Source organism: Equus przewalskii, chromosome 4 (genome assembly GCF_037783145.1).
Source record: "Equus przewalskii isolate Varuska chromosome 4, EquPr2, whole genome shotgun sequence".
NCBI lineage: Eukaryota > Metazoa > Chordata > Mammalia > Perissodactyla > Equidae > Equus > Equus przewalskii.
Window position 1 is genome coordinate 77689975 of NC_091834.1, and position 17485 is coordinate 77707459.

The 17485-nt window shown below is 39.9% G+C and overlaps 1 protein-coding gene across 6 annotated transcripts in view; it reads left to right on the plus strand.

Annotated features, from left to right (window-relative positions):
• Window positions 1-17485, plus strand: part of CPED1 (cadherin like and PC-esterase domain containing 1) — a 272369-nt gene that overhangs the window by 250638 nt on the left and 4246 nt on the right. For all 6 annotated transcript variants that reach the window (XM_070616405.1, XM_070616407.1, XM_070616409.1 and 3 more), the window contains one exon: window positions 3924-4070. In XM_070616405.1, coding sequence (XP_070472506.1) covers window positions 3924-4070 — 147 coding nt within the window. The remainder of the gene's footprint in view (window positions 1-3923; window positions 4071-17485) is intronic.

Below are 17485 nucleotides of genomic sequence, written 5' to 3' on the forward strand. Positions count from 1 at the left end.
AAAAGAACCAAAGGAGATAATATACTTCAAGATTATGATTTCAAATCAGTTATAATTATTTCTGGAGATAAGAAGACCATAGGTCATAAATATGTTATAAAAATGTTTTGAATTCATAAAAGAAGAAAGGGGGTGTCAAACCATGAGAAAATAAAGAACTGAGGGGTAGATGACAGGATTATGCTTTAAATATCCCCTTACCCCTCTAAGGTTTCATACACCTTTAAAGGCTCATGCTGAAACCACAAATGAAATTGTCAGTATCAATGAGTACTTTGGGAAAGAGTGGCTTTTTTGAAGATGATTCCTGAATGATTGTTTTAAAAAAATCGTCTTTGAAGTCATATCATTAGTTTTTCCTCTGGTTGGATATTCATAAATGAAAGGAGTTAGAGGCCCTGACCAGTTCTTATAGAGGGTAGTAAATTAGTCTCAACACTAATAGAGGTCTCAGGAAAGAAAAGAAAGACAACATCTGTAGGTAAGAGAACAGCTGCTCTTGTTCAAGCGAGGAGAGTGCACGGGCAGCCAGATTTGTGTGCAACTGCTCGGGGGAGCTTGGTGGAGCACTGGGAATTGGGGAGATGAGAAGCTGTCCATTTAATATGTAAACTGGATGAGATTTATTTTTGTGGCAATGTTGAGCATGCTTAGCTTTTTCCAGCACAGATAACGCGACTGCCCTCCCCTTTCTCGAAACTTTGCCCCCTCAATCTGTGATGCAAAAGCAGGAGAGCTGGTAGAAAGCAGCCCAAGTAAAGGCTACAAGTTCAGCCTCTTGGAATAAGGAGGGGTTCAGGTTATGTAAAATGAATTGAGGTATTTAGAATCTGGGGTAGCTGAAGGGTTTGAGACTGTTGGGGATTAGAAAAGGGGTCCTCTGATAATTTTTGCTATGGGTTATGAGTTGAATCTCCTTTAACGTTATTTGAAGGCTACAGCTCAAGATTGCAACTCCTTCTGGAGGGCTCTGGTGGCTCCACTTTGCTTCTTTGCTTGAGCTCTCCACAGGAACTGGAGTACTTGTGGCCCCTACTTATGTTTAGGTTACTAACTCAGGATCAGTTCCTCTCAGCAGACAGCAAACATTTCTTCAGCACTTATTATGTGCCAGACACTGTGTTAAACATTGTGCCCACCACCAGGGCTTTGATGGTGCCCATCGGTCTTTTCAAACTGAGTGAAGACAAAAGGAGGGAAGAAGAGGAGGGGAAACCATAGAAAGAATGAGAAAGGAATAATAGCAAGTGGAAGTAGAAAAGAAATCTGAACTCCTTATCATATGCTCATGTGGCCATTCAAGACTTGATCTCTGCCTTCCTCTGAAGACTTACCCCTTGCTACCAGTGTATATGCACAAATACACACACACACACACACTCACAACACCACTGAGCTCAGTCATGCTAAGCGTGTTTCAGCTTTCAAGCACACCATGCTCTCAGTCACCTCCAGGTCTTCCCTCTTGGCACCCACTCTCCCACCACCTCATCCCCTGGGTAATTTCCAATCACCTTTCAAGTGCTCCTTTAAATGCTGTTGCCTCTGGTTGCCTCTGGAAAGACTTAATTGACACAACTCGATTGGCTACTCCTGCCATGAGCTCCTATAATAGTGTCTTGTGTCCTCATTCATGTCATTCAACAGATACAATCCTTGGTTATCTTTGTCCCCTGCTAGATGAATCTCTGTGAGAGCTAGGAGGGAGGGCTGCATTGCTCACTCTGGTTGGCACCCCCGAATGGAAAACACAATGCTCACCACATACTAGACTCAAAAAATATCTTATGCATGAATGAGTGAGTGATATTTTGTATGATTTGGCTGTTCCCAGATTGCCATGTTAGGACTGAGACATTCATTCTCCTGGGCTGGTGAGAGCGTGGCCACTTGATGACCCACACCTGAATCCCAGGAGAAACTGCCTTTTGCTGCAGAGACCCAACTTGCCCGTGTAGAAGTACCAAGACTCAGCCCCTTCCCTTAATTTGGGCCGTCTAGGAAGGACCGGCCCAGCTCTAGACCTCCTGCTGGGACCCACGAAAGCCTCTGTTGCAGCTATATTGCTCCCTTACGGAGGTGTTGATCCCGAGAATGCTCTCCTAGTAGCCTCTTGCAAGCAAATTTCCATCTCAGAGTCGATTCCCCAGAGAACAGACATTTCTCTAGAAAATTTTCTCTAGGAACTGCTTACTATAAAGTTCTGTGTACCCTTCATAATTAGACATATTAAAGTTGAGAAAATACTTGTAACTAGATAAGCAAAAGCCTACAAACAATACTGAGCATCGCTTTTCATGTGGTGGCACAGACCAAATTTCCATCTGTCTCTTTTCCTTCAGACTTCTTTACGAGCCTTTTCTTTTCACTACTTTTATTTTGGGGGAAACACTGTTCTTTGAATGCCGTGTAAAAGTAGGTATGCAAGCACAGCGGACTGCTTCTTTCATGCTGCTTCTTTTACCTTGCAGTTGGGTTAACAAATGCAAGTAATTTGCTTTTTTACTTGGAAACTGGAAATCATTTTTGTCCTTTAGAAAAGGCAAAGGGAGTGCCAGCCCCGGTGGCCTTTGGTTAAGTTTGGCACACTCTGCTTCAGCAGACCAGGTTCAGTTCCCAGACATGGACCTACACTGCTCTGTTAGCAGCCACGCTGTGCTGGCAGCCCACATACTAAAAAGTATAGAGGGAAATTGGCACAGATGTTAGCTCAGGGCAAATCTTCCTCAGCAAAAAAAGAAAAGAAAAGAAAAGGCAAAGGGCGTACAATTCCCTCCCTATGTCAGTTTGAGTTTTCTAAGAATCAGATAGTAAGACAGTTTTGCAGAAGCAGGGGGTTTATTTGGGAGAATGCCTGGGAATAAAAAAGGGAAGGGTGCAAGAGCAGGCAGGAAGAGTTCAGACCACAACACCCTCTGCATAGCACTCAATCTTGCTCTGATATTTTTTGAATCTCTACCATGTATTGGGAACTGTGTCTGGCTGTAACATGTCTGATATGAAGGGAGAGGAAGAAAGATGGATTAGGTAGGTCTCAGACTACAGGTCAGTCTGAGAAAGGCTTGGCCAAGCCGATGAGGAATCCTGGAGCTAGAGTAGTTCGTGGAGGAGTCCCCTCAACAGCGGACCTGAACTGGAACTTCCGCCAAGAGTGATCATTGCCTGGGATGTGGCTGGAGAGGGAAGAAAATGATCCAGAGAAGCAGCAGTTGGAGCCTTCACTCAATTCTGCTGCTCCCCAACGCACACACCCCTTCTCTGTGTCCCCACCCCCACTGACTGGTGAACTTCCCTCTGCTCAGGAGCCCCATCTTGAAGCCTCATCGTCCAGCTGTCCCCTGCTCCTGCAGAGCTCTTCCCTGTTCTCCACAGCCAAGAGCCTGGTATATTTCCCTCCAATAAAGCACTTAGTACACAATTTACTTGTCTGTTTCTCCTATTAGAATGCAATGTTTTAAGAACAGGGACCACAATTTATTTATCCTTGTATTTCTGTCCGTCAGCGCAGAGCTAAGCACAAAACAGATACTAATTAAATTCAAACAATTAAATGGATAAGAATCGAAACAGAGATAGCATTTGTGATTTTTAAATCTTGGTTTTAAATTGAAAATTTTAGATATTTCAATGGGTCTTTTTGGGCAACAAACCTAACTACTTTTCATAGAAGGGGAAGTTCCAAACTGTGTGTCACTATAGATATTTGTATATTGTTGTTTTATTTATACATAAATGTTTATATTTATATTCAATAAAAAATTAGGGCACATCTTTATTTAAGAAATCTATGTGAAATTAATTCTTTATCTCACAATAGGACCAATCTGTAAAAAAGAAGACATTTACATGATTTCTACCTGAGTTATTAAGTCATAAAACAATCCTCTTAATAAAAATTCTCATTCTTCTGCTTTGCAATACAGAGTGAAGTTCAGAACTTATGGAAAGAAAATTTGATTATTCTGGATGCTGCAAAAAAATATGGCTATGAAGTGGTAGACACATTCACTATAACAATGGGGCGATACAAAGAGTTTCTGCAGGGAACATGTGGATGTCATTTCCATGAGGTATTTATTATGCTGGCTCTCTGATTTTTATTGCTTTTGATTTTTTTTTAAATTTCTCATTGTATCTTTAATTGCATTGTCAGCCTTATCTTGCATTAAAAAACTATGTCAGGAGGAGATTAAATAATGTATATTCATCATCACTCAACCAGAACATGTAACAGTCACATCTCCAGGCTCTACAAAATGAGGTGTTAAAAAAATTAGTATTTAGGGCCTGGGCCTGTGGCATAGTGGTGAAGTTCAGTGCATTCCACTTTGGCGGCCTGGGTTCCTGAGTTCAGATTCTGAGCACAGACCTACACTACTCATCAGCCATGCTGTGGGGGCCTCCCACATATAAAGTGGAGAAAGATTGCACAGATGTTGGCTCAGGGCTAATCTTCCTCAGCAAAAATAAATAAATAAATAAATAATTAGTGGTTATGTAGATACTTGAAAACTAGATCACTGGTCAATACAAGCTGGAAGATGTGAACTTGGAGAGCACTTACCTTGTCTAGATTCCAATCCATCCTGTCAGAAATTGTGTCCAAAGAAGGTGGCAAATGTCTTTAGTGGATGTAGCTTGCAAATTAAGAGACGATTTAATGTGCTAAGCTAATGAATGACCTTCCTCCATTGGTTTATCCAATGCATTAACAGGAAGGCCTGTGTTTTGACTAGCTTCCCGCCCCCCCCTCCATTGGTGAAAATACTTGTATAGTCAATACTTAAATAGGCTTAGCTGATAAGGTGATAGCAGAAAATAATTTTATTCTTTTCTCCCCCGTCCCTTCAAACTCTGGGATTATTTGCTCCCTACAGCTGGCATAAAATCTTAGTAAGTCCCATTGCTTTAAAACCACTTTCAGATAATAAAAGGACTCCAATCACTTTTAGGGGTAAGAAGATTATCCCTTCAGTACTAAAATTGCCCAGCCCTGTGTTGTAACCACGTGAAGTTATTTCCTTCCCCCAGCTCTGGCCTGCCTCAGTCTCAAACGTAGGAGAGGGTGCAGGAGACCTCTTTCCTGTTTCCCCATCTGACTTTGCTACTCTTCTTCTCCCACTCCTTTCTTCATGGGTCACTTTAGGGGAGATGTAAGGGCAACAAAAGTCTTACTTGACTGGCATAAGCATAACCCACTGTTGTGCTTTCAGGAGATGCTAATTCTTTCTTTTTAGGGTGCTTTTGTGGACTTCCTTGAAGACTCCCCCACTACCACCACCACCACTGGGGCCCTCTGACTGTAGCTTCCTCGATAGAGGCAATACCTCTCTTGTAGCTGCATTCCTTCCTTGGCACCTTGGCTTCCAATTGTCCATCCCTCTGTTGTGGGTTATGTTGCCCCTCCAGGAGTCCTCTGGGAAAATATTCAACATAGCACTAGGCTTGCTATACCCAGTTGCCCACATTTGGTCCACAAGAAACACTCATGTATCCTTGCTCTGCTGTTGCTAGGAGTAGAGTTAGCTTCCAATGCAGCCCTCTCTCTTTTTCTCTCTCTTTCTCACTCTCACTCTCTCTGCCAACTTAAAGCTGCTCTATAGCCACAGTTCTAATGCTCCCCAAACCCCAAAGGACACGTGTCTACTTCTCAAAGTTGATCTCTTGAAGCCACCTCTCACTTGGCTTAAAGCAGGGGTGAAGCAACTCCCCAAGATGGGGAAAGACCACAAAGCATTTGGAAAACTTCTCACATAGAAATTCTCTCTCTTCCTTCCCAACTCTCTTAATGAGACAAGAGTTTGCAAAACTGGACTTTGTCCACATTTTTGCAAGTTTTGCCTACATTGTCCAGACATTGCTTTGGAATATGAGGTTTCTTGGCTACTGTTGTTTGCTCTGGATCTCAAGAGCTTCAGCTGAAACTGCGATGGAGTTGTTGATCATCAAAAGATGACCCTTTGATCATCCTGTCAGATATTGATTCACTCGTTCTTTCTGACATGGATCCCTTTGTAAACCAGGATGCAGTCATTAGAGGGTTGACTATTGACATGATGACTAAATGTTTCATCTGACCCTGTTTTTCAGCCCTAAGATGACTGTCAGAATCCATCTTGCTCCTCAGATTTTTATGAATACTCAAGAGTTATTGACACTGCATTGGTTCTTCTGTATGTTCTAGTAAAGGATTCATGTTATACTTTTGTATGACAAATGAAACTGCATCTCATTGAAGTAAGAGTTTGCACCCACAGTAGAGAGCATGGAATTTTAAGTTTTGATCTAGCAACTTGAAACTTGGTCATGTTGTTGCAGAACAGACTTTAAGTTGTAGGATACTGTGTTTCTACTTTTTCTCCCACCAGAAAATATAACACCCTTCAAGTGCCTATCTTATTTGCAAAAAAGTCAGGACTTAGAAACACAAGAGCAGGTACCCTGGAAGAGGAAAAAACAATGAACTTGGCTGAGCCAGCTCTTATCATAGTTGACCACAAAAACAAGCTAAAGGTTGCCAAACCACAGAAAATGGGGATTCTAAGACAACATACAGATTGGTTTTTTGCCTCTTTTAGAAAAGTTTTATTTATTTATTTACTTTTACATAATGTGTCTTCAATTAGTATTTTGGGGGAGGGTATCTGTTTTTCTTTTTCAGCTTTAGTGCTCTGGAAGTCTAAAAAGACGTTCTCCAAAGATTTCCAGCATGGCTCCAATTAAAAACAGAAGATGTCTTTCCCAAGTGATTGCATTACATGTATCTCCTGCCACAGCATCAACCAGTTGACACTAATAGTCATTGAATTTGAGAGCTACAAAAAAGACTCTTTGAACCACTAGAACTAGAATATTGGCTTATAATTATTACTAATAAAAACCAACCTTAATTTGCAAAATAATGATTTAAGCATGTCAGGTAAAATTATTTCACTTATTTGATTTTATAATTTTTTGTGTGCAATTATCATAGACAGATTATTTTCTCTTAAACTTTATTTCTAATGTGTGCCGTCTTGATGGCAAGCTATATAGGTATCCCCCAAATTATCTCAGTTGATTCTGGAGCAGAGTTCTCCATTTTGAAGTTTTCACACTTGAGTTGAAATAGCTCTGGGAGCATATGCCTTTCCAGTTACAACACAGAGCTGATAAGATCGTCTTTCTCAACTGGCTCCCTTCATCACACAGTCTCGAAACCCATTCATCACTCAGGCATGATTGTTGCTTAACTCCCGAACAATTTGTACCACTTGTACCTCAGGAAGTTTCTAGTGCTGACACTGATGTTTTATAATCTTTCTAAAGCACCACCCAACATCTTAAATCACTCAGCTTATTATAAAGAATCAAGAAAATCTAAGGATGCAAAGGATAGTTTGATGATGAAGAGAGTAAGACAGGAAAACATAGATTATTGGTCTCATGCAAAGCATATTCTAGGGTAGAAATTCATTAATAATAACCATTTTTTACTTTGTGCTCATCTTATGAGCTGGCAAAGGAATTTGTCATACAGTAATAGCAGGGATTAAAATCAGCTGTATTAGAGCCATAAGAATTTGGATTGGGGAGCCTCGTGTCTTCTGGTGTTTAATTAAACCATTCCCACAATAGAGTCAGGGATAGGACCCTAATCCTGAGAAGGATTGGCGTAATTGTTATAGTAAGATCTTGACGTGTTCTCTTTGATTTGTGGTGAGAATTCTATCATAGACATAACAAACCTGCTCCAGTGGCTTCTTGTTCCCATAGGTAAGATTAAAGCTCTTGGGCCATCTCTTTTATCTGTCAAGGCACCCGAGAGAGACTGTGTTGCCACAATGAATCTAGAAACAATTTCCCAACTGGTGTCCATCAGTTTTGACTAAAATGCTTCTGCTGATTAGAAAAACAGGTGTTTCTCTTCGTGGGTAGAAATGGAATTTTGTTTTCCTAATCTTCATGCAGGACAACAAACAGGATCCAGGTAGCTCTTGCCTGAGTGGTTTTGGCCTCTGCCTTTAGTTATGCGGCAGACATCTACCGGGAACAAGCTAAAACCTGGGAAAGATGCAAAAATATTACCAGCCCAAGCTTGGCCACAGAAGAGGCAAAATCCACAACCAATTTTTATGTGATTATTAATCAGTCTAATCAGTTGTACATATCTTATATGATATCTCTGGTTTCTGGCAGATGTAGCTATAGCTTGTGACTGAGTGAAGAAAAAAAAAAAGCCTTTTGGCATCTCCGCCCAGCTCTAATACCAGCGGGTTTCCTTTGATTCTGGCACCATGGAAAGAAGAGATTTTCAGTTCTTTGTCAGAGATGATTTCCCATTATTATTTAGTCTTCACTGTATACTCTGTACTATTTAGTCTTAATTAAATAAACAAAAGCTTATCTGGCCTAGAAATGTTTTCCTTCTATGCCATGGGCCTCAAGTTTTTCCCCCTTTTCCTTCAAACTTTAAAAGTTTATCCTAAACACAATGAAGCAAAAAGCCTTTAAATTTATCTATCTAAAAAACTGAAGTAATGACTTTTAGAGAAAAAAGAACAACTGATCCAAATATAGTTTAACATATATATCTGATCCCAGAATTTAGCTATCAGTATGGCTATTTTAATAATGGCAATTACTATTTTTTGTAATAGCGATTTTTAATTCAATAAATTTTTTGAGTGTCTATATCAGCGTTGTACTAACTGCTATAAAAGGAGCTAGGAGAATATCTTGTAGGATTCCCATAAGCATCTCAAACTCAACATCTTCCCAAAGAGAGAATTAATATTCCCTTTAAACTTTTTTCTTCTCTAGTATTGCTAAATTTATTGCACTGTCATTTACAAGCTAGGGTCATCCTTGACTCCTCCTTATTGATGCCCCCCATCAACCCCTCCTTATCAAGCCCCCTTACAACCTCCAACCAGCAAGTTACCAAGTCCTGCTCACTCCCTACACATTCTCCCATGTCTTTCCCCTGTACACTGTTCCAGTTGCCTCAACCTTGTTTATTCTTTTACTTAATCATCCAACATTTGTTTTGTGAGTGCGGTTCTAGAGCTAAACACTAGTGAAGCAAAAATAAGTAAGATACGCTCTCTGCTCTCAAGACATTGTAGTCAGAGGGTCAGGCATAAAAACCCATATTATGAAACAATATGTTAAGTGGCATGTTAGAGATATGAATAGGATATTGTAATAACACCAAGAAGGGGCACCTAACCCAATCTGAGGTTTGAGTGAGCCTCTCCTTGAAAACTGCTCAAGCTGATTGTTAAAGGATGAGTAGGCCCTGGTCAAAGTAATAGGGTGATGGCGGAAGGAAGGCCATTCCAACCCCATGGGACAATGTGAAGCAAAGTAGCTTTGAAATAGCCTGATGTTCTCAGGAAATCACAAGCAATTCTGTATACTGTAGATCATCAATTATAAAAGAGGACTGGGAAAAGTAGGCTAGGGCCAGATCATGGGAAGAGCTTAGACTTTATCCTGTGGGTGCTAGAGAGCCAACAGAAGGTTTTAGAGAGAAATGAGATGATCATGTCTTTGTTCCAAATAGGTAAGTCTGATAACAGTGAGGAGGGAAGATTCGAAGAGGACTAAGTCAGGGAGAGATGTTGGGAGACTCTCAGAAGTCAGGTGAGAGATGATAAAGGCTCACCCAAACCAGGACAGAGACAGCAAGCATAAGAGAGAAGCAGACAAGTACAAGCCCTGTTTAAAAAAATAGTAGCGGCAGATCTTATCTGTGGCATGAGGGAGTAGGAAGAGTCAAAGATGATTCCTAACTTGGATGATGGATTAGAGAGCTGAACCAGCAATTGAGACAAAGAATAACTGAGAAGCTTCCGGCTTAGTGAAAAGATGATGAATTCAGTTTTGAACATGTTGTGTTTGAGATGCCTGTAGGACATCCAGGTGGAGATCTCTGACAGGCAGTTAGATATACAAATCTGAAGCTTGAGGGACAGGGTGGGGCTGGAGATAAACAGTTGGAAGCCATCAAAAATAGGTAATAGTTGAAACCATGAGAATAGCTCATCCAGAGAGAATGAGTAGAGTATGAAAAGTTGAGGAACTCTTGGAAACACCAATATTTAAGGAAAGTTTGGAGAAACAGGAGCATTTGAATTGAGAGGAAAACTTGAGTAGAATGTGGTACCATGGAAAGCCAAAAAGTGAAAATTTGTAAGGAGAGATCAAAACAGGGTCAACATTGTCAAATGTAACAAATAGATCTATTAAGATAAGGATTTTTAAATAGTCATTGATTTTGGTATTGAGGAAAGTCTTTCTGACCATATTAAGAGTAGTTTCAGCAAAATAATGGGGACAGGAATTAGACTACAATAGACTGAAGAGGTATGAGAAATGAGAAAAGGGGGCTGGTAAAACCTTTCAACAAGTGAAAATAAGAAAAGGGGAAAGATATTGCATTTAGAAAAAAGGAGTCTAGGGGCAGTTTCTAGGAGGAACAACTTTCGCGTGTTTACCAGCAGAGAAGGAGTAATCAATACTAAGGGATATGTCAAGAATACTGGAGGGTAGGACAGTTGCGGCCAGGCCCCTGATAATGTGGGGCAGGATCAGCTCAAGGACATTGTAAATAGCTGGTAGGGTGCTGATAAATGAACAAGGTGGACTGGAGGGTCTCTTCTTCCCCATCATTTATTTGCCCTAGACTATTTCAATATTTTCATCTGAGAACCCTCACTTTCAACTACTCTAATTTGTCCTTCATGCCCCCACCAGGATAATGTTGCTATACTTCAAACCCAATGTTAGCATTTAAAATTTTTCAGTGTCTCTGTAACTAAAGAGGAATTTCAGAAGCTTCCACTGCCTACCATTCCTACACTTCCTTTTTGAGAAAGTGATTTCATGCAGTCCTTTCTGTGTAAAATAATTAGTGCTCATTCCATCATCTGCAAGTCGAATTCTAGTTTTCTCTACTGGTTGATCAGAGATCAGTGCCTGGTGAAAATGGATCCATTAGCTGTAAGGAAGCACACCCTTTTCTGAGATGGTTTCGTATCAAATCCTGTTCCAAAGAGAGCACCCTACGTTGAATGGTGGTAATACCAATTACATCAGGGTCTCTCGCTCAAGAAGGATAATCAAATGGAGAATGAACAAAGAGAGAGTCCATCACTCTACATTGAACTAGTATTGTGACCCAATGAGGAAGCTATGCATCCCAGCCTCAGCAATACTGGAACCTAAAATGTCAATATCACTAAGAAAGAGATGCTGGCCCATCACTATTTCACATTCTTTGCAGTAATCCTTCACTTCTGGGTTTTCTTAGCACCAATCTTTAAGTGTTGAATTGGACTTTGAACTGCCTTGATTAGCATTTCCTACTTTATGTTTTAATGTTCTTGTCTTATGAAAACAGGTTCTGTGGTTTGGGAAATACTGCATACCCCTCCACTTTAAAGATTCTCAAACGATATTAGTATGTCAAAAATCCCAAAAGCCCTGATAGCAAGAGACTTTTTAGCTTGGTTTTACCCAGTTTTTCCCAAACATTTTGACCAGAGAACCACTTTTCTTTTTTAGTAACAACTATTAATACCTCAATAAACACATTTTGGGGAAGCTAGCACAGAGGATAAGGTCTGTATCATGCATAGAGTCCAGGTTTAATGTGGCAGATTGACCACAAGCATTTATCTACTCTTCCACCTGAAACTCCACTACAAGGACTTTAAAGACATAAAGCTCTTCAACACCCCCCCCCTCCAAAAGACAGAATAAGAAATAAATCCTAACAGACAAGAAACCAAATTCGTTTTAAGAATTGACTTCGCCTTGGCAGGAAGTTACCATCGCGAAGTGCCTGGAGAGGAGAAACCTGTCAGAGCTGCAACACACCTGCCCCTCGGCTCCTCTGTGGCTCAGAGCTGAAGGAGTCAAGTGCTGAGGAAGGCAGGGCTGAGGCCCAGGTCGGAAAACAATTGGTTCAAAGTCTGTAGGCAAATTAGTGGGCCCCAGGTCCCTCACCCCCACCCCACACAGTCAAGAACCTATACAGATACATATAATTTCTTTAAAAATTGAACAGCAGCATCTGGACTCAGAAACACAGTATAGTAAAGAGCAATCAATCTAGAGGCTGCAATTAGAAAGATGAAAATGAAACTTGGCACCTGAGGGATGGAACCCCTAAACTTCTTCCCAAAGCCCCTAGGATAGCAGCAGACAGGCACGCACCACCATTGTCAGCAGGCTGGAGAGCTCTTCCTTTTCTTTTTTTTTTTTCCTCCCCAAAGCCCCAGCACATAGTTGTGTATCCTAGTTGTAAGTCATTCTAGTTCTATGTGGGACACCACCTCAGCATGGCCTGATAAGCAGTGTGTAGGTCCGTGCCTGGGATCCAAACCGGCGAACCCCAGGCCGCTGAAGCAGAATGCGCGAACTTAACCACTCAGCCATGGGGCTGGCCCTCTGGAGACCTCTTCTGACAAGAAATTGAATGCTTAATAGCAGAGCTCCTTTAAAAAGGCCAGAGTAGTGCGGAGCACATCCCTACAGTGAAGCCAACAGGTGGAAGTGTTGGTACCCACAAATTGTTTCTAAGTAACATTTTAGTGCCATATTCTTAAAAAAAGAAACCTCTAAGTTCAAGCGAGATAGATGGAAGCAAATACCTGTGAGTTAAGGTCAAAATAGATTCCAAGACCCAAGATGTACATTGAAATAGAGCAGGGTAGGAACTTAGTTTGTAATCAATCAGACTAACGAAGGTCATTCAAATAGTATCAAGAATTCAGTGACATGAATAATCAAGCACTTAGGAAACTGAGTTTAAAGACAGGGGAGTTAGTCTCTGGGGAACTGCATGGAAGTGCAACATAGAACCCACAGTTTAACATTAAATTGGCAAACTATTGGTCTGTAGCTCCTTAAAATCAATCTCCACACCTCAGAGCAGAATATGTTCACGGAACGAAGAACTGAGCTCTGTCTAGGGGCGGGAGTTAAAAAGGCCCAGCTGTCAGAATAAGAAGGGTTGGAGGTTTGGAGGTAGGGTGAGAATATGAGACATTGCAAATCTGGAAACACCAAAAACAGAAAACAAAAAAAAACCCCTCATTCCTAAAGAAAACTTTAGTCTTGCCCTCTAATCCTCAGCATCTTTGACCCATTCAGAAGTTGGACTCCCTTCAATCAAAACATAGCATATTTCATGTGGCCATAATTAAATATTTGGGGGAGGGTAGATGAAAGAATTTCGTATTATCTGTAAAAATTGCAGGATTTCCTGAAATGGAATTATGAATTGTAAGGACTGGCTTCTAGCTATTGTTTGTTGCTTTATTTTTATTCCATTTCTGTGAATTCTTAGGCTACTTTTCCAGCTGGTCGTAAATTTTGTGAGTGGATTTTGAATTGAAAGTCCTGCCTCAGAATGACTAGACCAAATAAAAAGTGCTTCAATAGTATACATTTCTCTTTTTTTTTTTTTTAAGACTTTATTTTTCCTTTTTCTCCCCAAAGCCCTCCGGTACATAGTTGTATATTCTTCGTTGTGGGTCCTTCTAGTTGTGGCATGTGGGACGCTGCTTCAGTGTGGTTTGATGAGCAGTGCCATGTCCGCGCCCAGGATTCGAACCAACGAAACACTGGGCCGCCTGCAGCGGAGTGCGCAAACTTAACCACTCGGCCACGGGGCCAGCCCCATACATTTCTCTTAAAAGACTACATTAGCACATTTTGCCTGGTCAATCTGATGTTTCCCAACCTTGGAGAGCCAGTACCCTCCTTCCTCTTCAGACCCCACCCTTGATCACGAAACACATTTGTAATCAGAACATCCCCCCGCCTAATCTGGTCTAGAGAGATTTTGGAACACTCGCACCACCGCAAATTGTTTTCTATTTTGTTCTACGGATCTGGAACCACATCAGAAGTTCCCTGGGTGTTATTCAGGTCGAGATCCGTTTAGGAAAGGTATTTGCTTGTAATCTGCCTGACTCTTTTCCAGCTCCCCAAGCTTTCCCTTTTTGTACCGGCTTTTTGAATTTTCAAAGTTATTTCAGATGAAGCAATTAATGGCAATACCCTCATTGTGATGAATATTTATGTGCAATCAATTCTGAGTATTGAAGTTACATGCATTTAATAGTAAAAGTTGCAATGCTAGTTTTGTTTTATAATTTATACCCGTTTTTCGTTCGTTTGGGAAATCTCACAATAGCCATCGGCCAAAACCAGTCAAGTTGAATTGTGGCTATTTGTTTGCCTTCTGAAATGTCTGTGTGCCCAAGTCTTTAATTATGTAGGCATGTGGAAAGATCTACAATCATAAACTGGTAGATTGCTTAGCATATAAGACACCTGTGAAAAAGTAAAAGTTGCTTCTACACGCCAAAGTACAGAATTACAATTCTTATTATACTGAGTCAGAAAAAAACGTGATCATCTACGTATCATATAATATCTTATCATTACAGCACTTGATTCGAGCTCCAAAATGACTCCTCTCCAAGTTTCTATTGTTAATATATTAAAAATATATTATGGGTTTTTTTTTTTGAGGAAGATTAGCCCTGAGCTAACTACTGCCAATCCTCCTCTTTTTGCTGAGGAAGACCGGCCCTGAGCTAACATCCATGCCCAGCTTCCTCTACTTTATACGTGGGACGCCTACCACAGCATGGCTTGCTGCGCGGTGCCATGTCCACACCCAGGATCCGAACCAGCAAACCCTGGGCCGCCGAGAAGTGGAATGTGCAAACTTAACCACTGCTCCACTGGGCCGGCCCCAAAATATATTATTGTTTTGAAACACTGTAATCTTTACTTGAAAGTCTATTTGTACATGTAACTTAATCTAAATTTGAATAGCGCTGTGAGAAAAATAGTTTTTATTATTATACTTACACTTGTGATTATAAAACGGTGCTGATCTAACAGGTTATCATACTTTACGGAGATCAATTGTCCTTCACTATTTCTTCCTAATTTTAAATATAATTTGCCACAGCAAATTCACAAAAAGAAAATAAACAAAAGCAAAACTAAAGACAAGGAGTTACTTTGGAATATTTTAAAGTGGCAAAAAAATTGTCATTTGACATTCATGTTTAAAGTAATGTAAAAGTTTGCCATATCGTGTATGTGTATATTCTTAATCGTATGAGATAGTTCCTTATCCTTCTAGGTAGGCATGTCTCTTTCTCAGTGGTCAAGTCATATGTACCCAAATTTAGAGAAGGGTTGGAAGAGTCAAACTTTTAGAATTTGTCTCTGATTGAGGTGACTACTACATCTAGAGTCTTTGTCTCTGGTTCAAGGCCTAAATCTTTCACTAAATCTTTCTAATAACTCATTTTGTTTGTTATTATTATTAGTCCCTGGAGGTAACCTGACATTTGTATTACCAACAGCTCTCTTTCAAAGCCACATTCCAGTTGACACTTCAGTTGGATTTTAATAATCCCAAATGGTCCTCTGATTTTGGGAAGGACCCAAATGGGCATATTTCCACACATGAGATCAAAGGAAAGAAGCAATTAGCTTTTTATTGTACAGGTATCAAACATCTTTCACTTGCATAACATTTCCAAGCCTTAAAATTACATCTAACTCCTTTTCCTCCGCTTCAGAGCCCATAAGAGTAGGTAAAATAAGATAATATTTTGAAACTCGGAGACAGCAGTTTGACAGCAATGTTGGATATTGAATTTTACAAATAAGTTCAAAGAAATAATAGCCGTGTGAACAGATTATCATGCCCGTCATAAATTAGCACTAAATCTTCTTAACGTACTGAGGAACTATTCATTACATGGAAACAACATGGTGCCTGACCTTGGGGAGCTAGTCTCAGACAATGCCTTTGAAGTCATTTCATTCTTGTTCTTACTTCAAGTATCTCAGACATGTGTCTTTATATAGCCCCCTTGAGGGTAGGGACCATATCTGAATTACTCCATGTGTTTTCTAACGCAGAGAACTCTGAAGAATGAAAGATGGATACTATATGGAAAAAATTACTTAATTTTAATTTTATAAGATATGGCATCATTTTGTTTCTCTTCTATTGCTTTTCAGTTATAAAAGGTTACATGAATTCTTGCTAATTCTAAAAATCTAAAAATAAGTATATACAATAAAAACAAAAACTCCTACCTTTGCACTACATACACCCCCCAGTCCTCACTCCCTTCTCCACTGGAAGCTCTAATAACAGTCTGGTACATAGTTAGGTCCATTTAAACATACACTCTTGATTTTAATTCCGTGCAATTAAAACCATTAGGCTGTTAACATTTGTGATCACGGGATTCATACAACATTGGGCTTTATTTAGAACTACCTTATTTCTCCATAAACATTTTTAAGGAACAGTAGCAGTTTATGAAGTGCGTCTTAATCTTCAGTATGAACACTTCTGTTCTTTCTATCTCAGTATTGAATTCTGCTTATGCTTGGCTTATACAGCCAACAAATTGAGTCTATGGTAGGTTGATGGTATATTCAGTTCATAGTGACAAGTTGAAAGTTGCCCCTCATCATTGCCTTTTTTCCTTCCCAAATGGTCTTGGTTATTTTCCTAGATTTATTCTTTAAGACATATTTTAGAATTTCTTTGTCATGTTCCCCCCAAATCCTGCTGTGACTGCAATTGGAATAGCACTTTAATTAACTTGGGAGGATCTGACATGGCATGTCTTTCCATTTGTTCATGCTTTCTTCTATGTCTCATTAAACTTTTGATGGATTCTTCACCTGCATCATTGTTGAACTTAATGAAGTTGTTTCATTGCAATGGGCTCTTTTCTCTAATATATTTCCTATTAATTACTGATAGATTATAGAAAAGCTATCCAATTTTTAAATAGTAACTTATAATATCTCATTATTTTTCAGTAGATTCCTTTGGGTTTTCAGAGTAAATAATCATATAGTACAAAGAATTCTTTGGTAATTTCTTATAATGAAATATTTCACTATATTGAAGCTTGCATTCCTGAAATAAATTGTATCTACTAGTGGTATAATGCTTAATACTGCTGGATTTTTTAAAGACTCCTGGATTCAATTTACCATAGCAATTGCGGAGGATTTTTACATATACTTTAACAAATTAGTATTGAAAAAATTCTTGCTCCATAGGTTTGTCAGCTTTCAGGATTTCGTATCAGAGTGATACTGGCTTAACAAGGGAATTGGAAAACTTACCATCTTTGATTATTTCCTGGAAAATAGTTTTCAAAGAAAACCAACTGAATTAAGCGTTGTTAGGCCAATCCCTGGCATGGGTGTGTAGGAGTCAATCTTGAATAGCTTAACGGGGGCGGTGGCACTGTAGGAGGCATTAGGCTGGCCCTCAGAAACCAGGGGAGACTCCGTCATCTGTCTTCCTTTCTCAGAGAGCACCTTAATGATTTAAAAATAGAAATACACTATTAACCTTCCCGTTGTGATCTGGCAAAATATTGACACTACTCCCAAGTGGAAGCTATGTGTCAGCAGATACACTGGA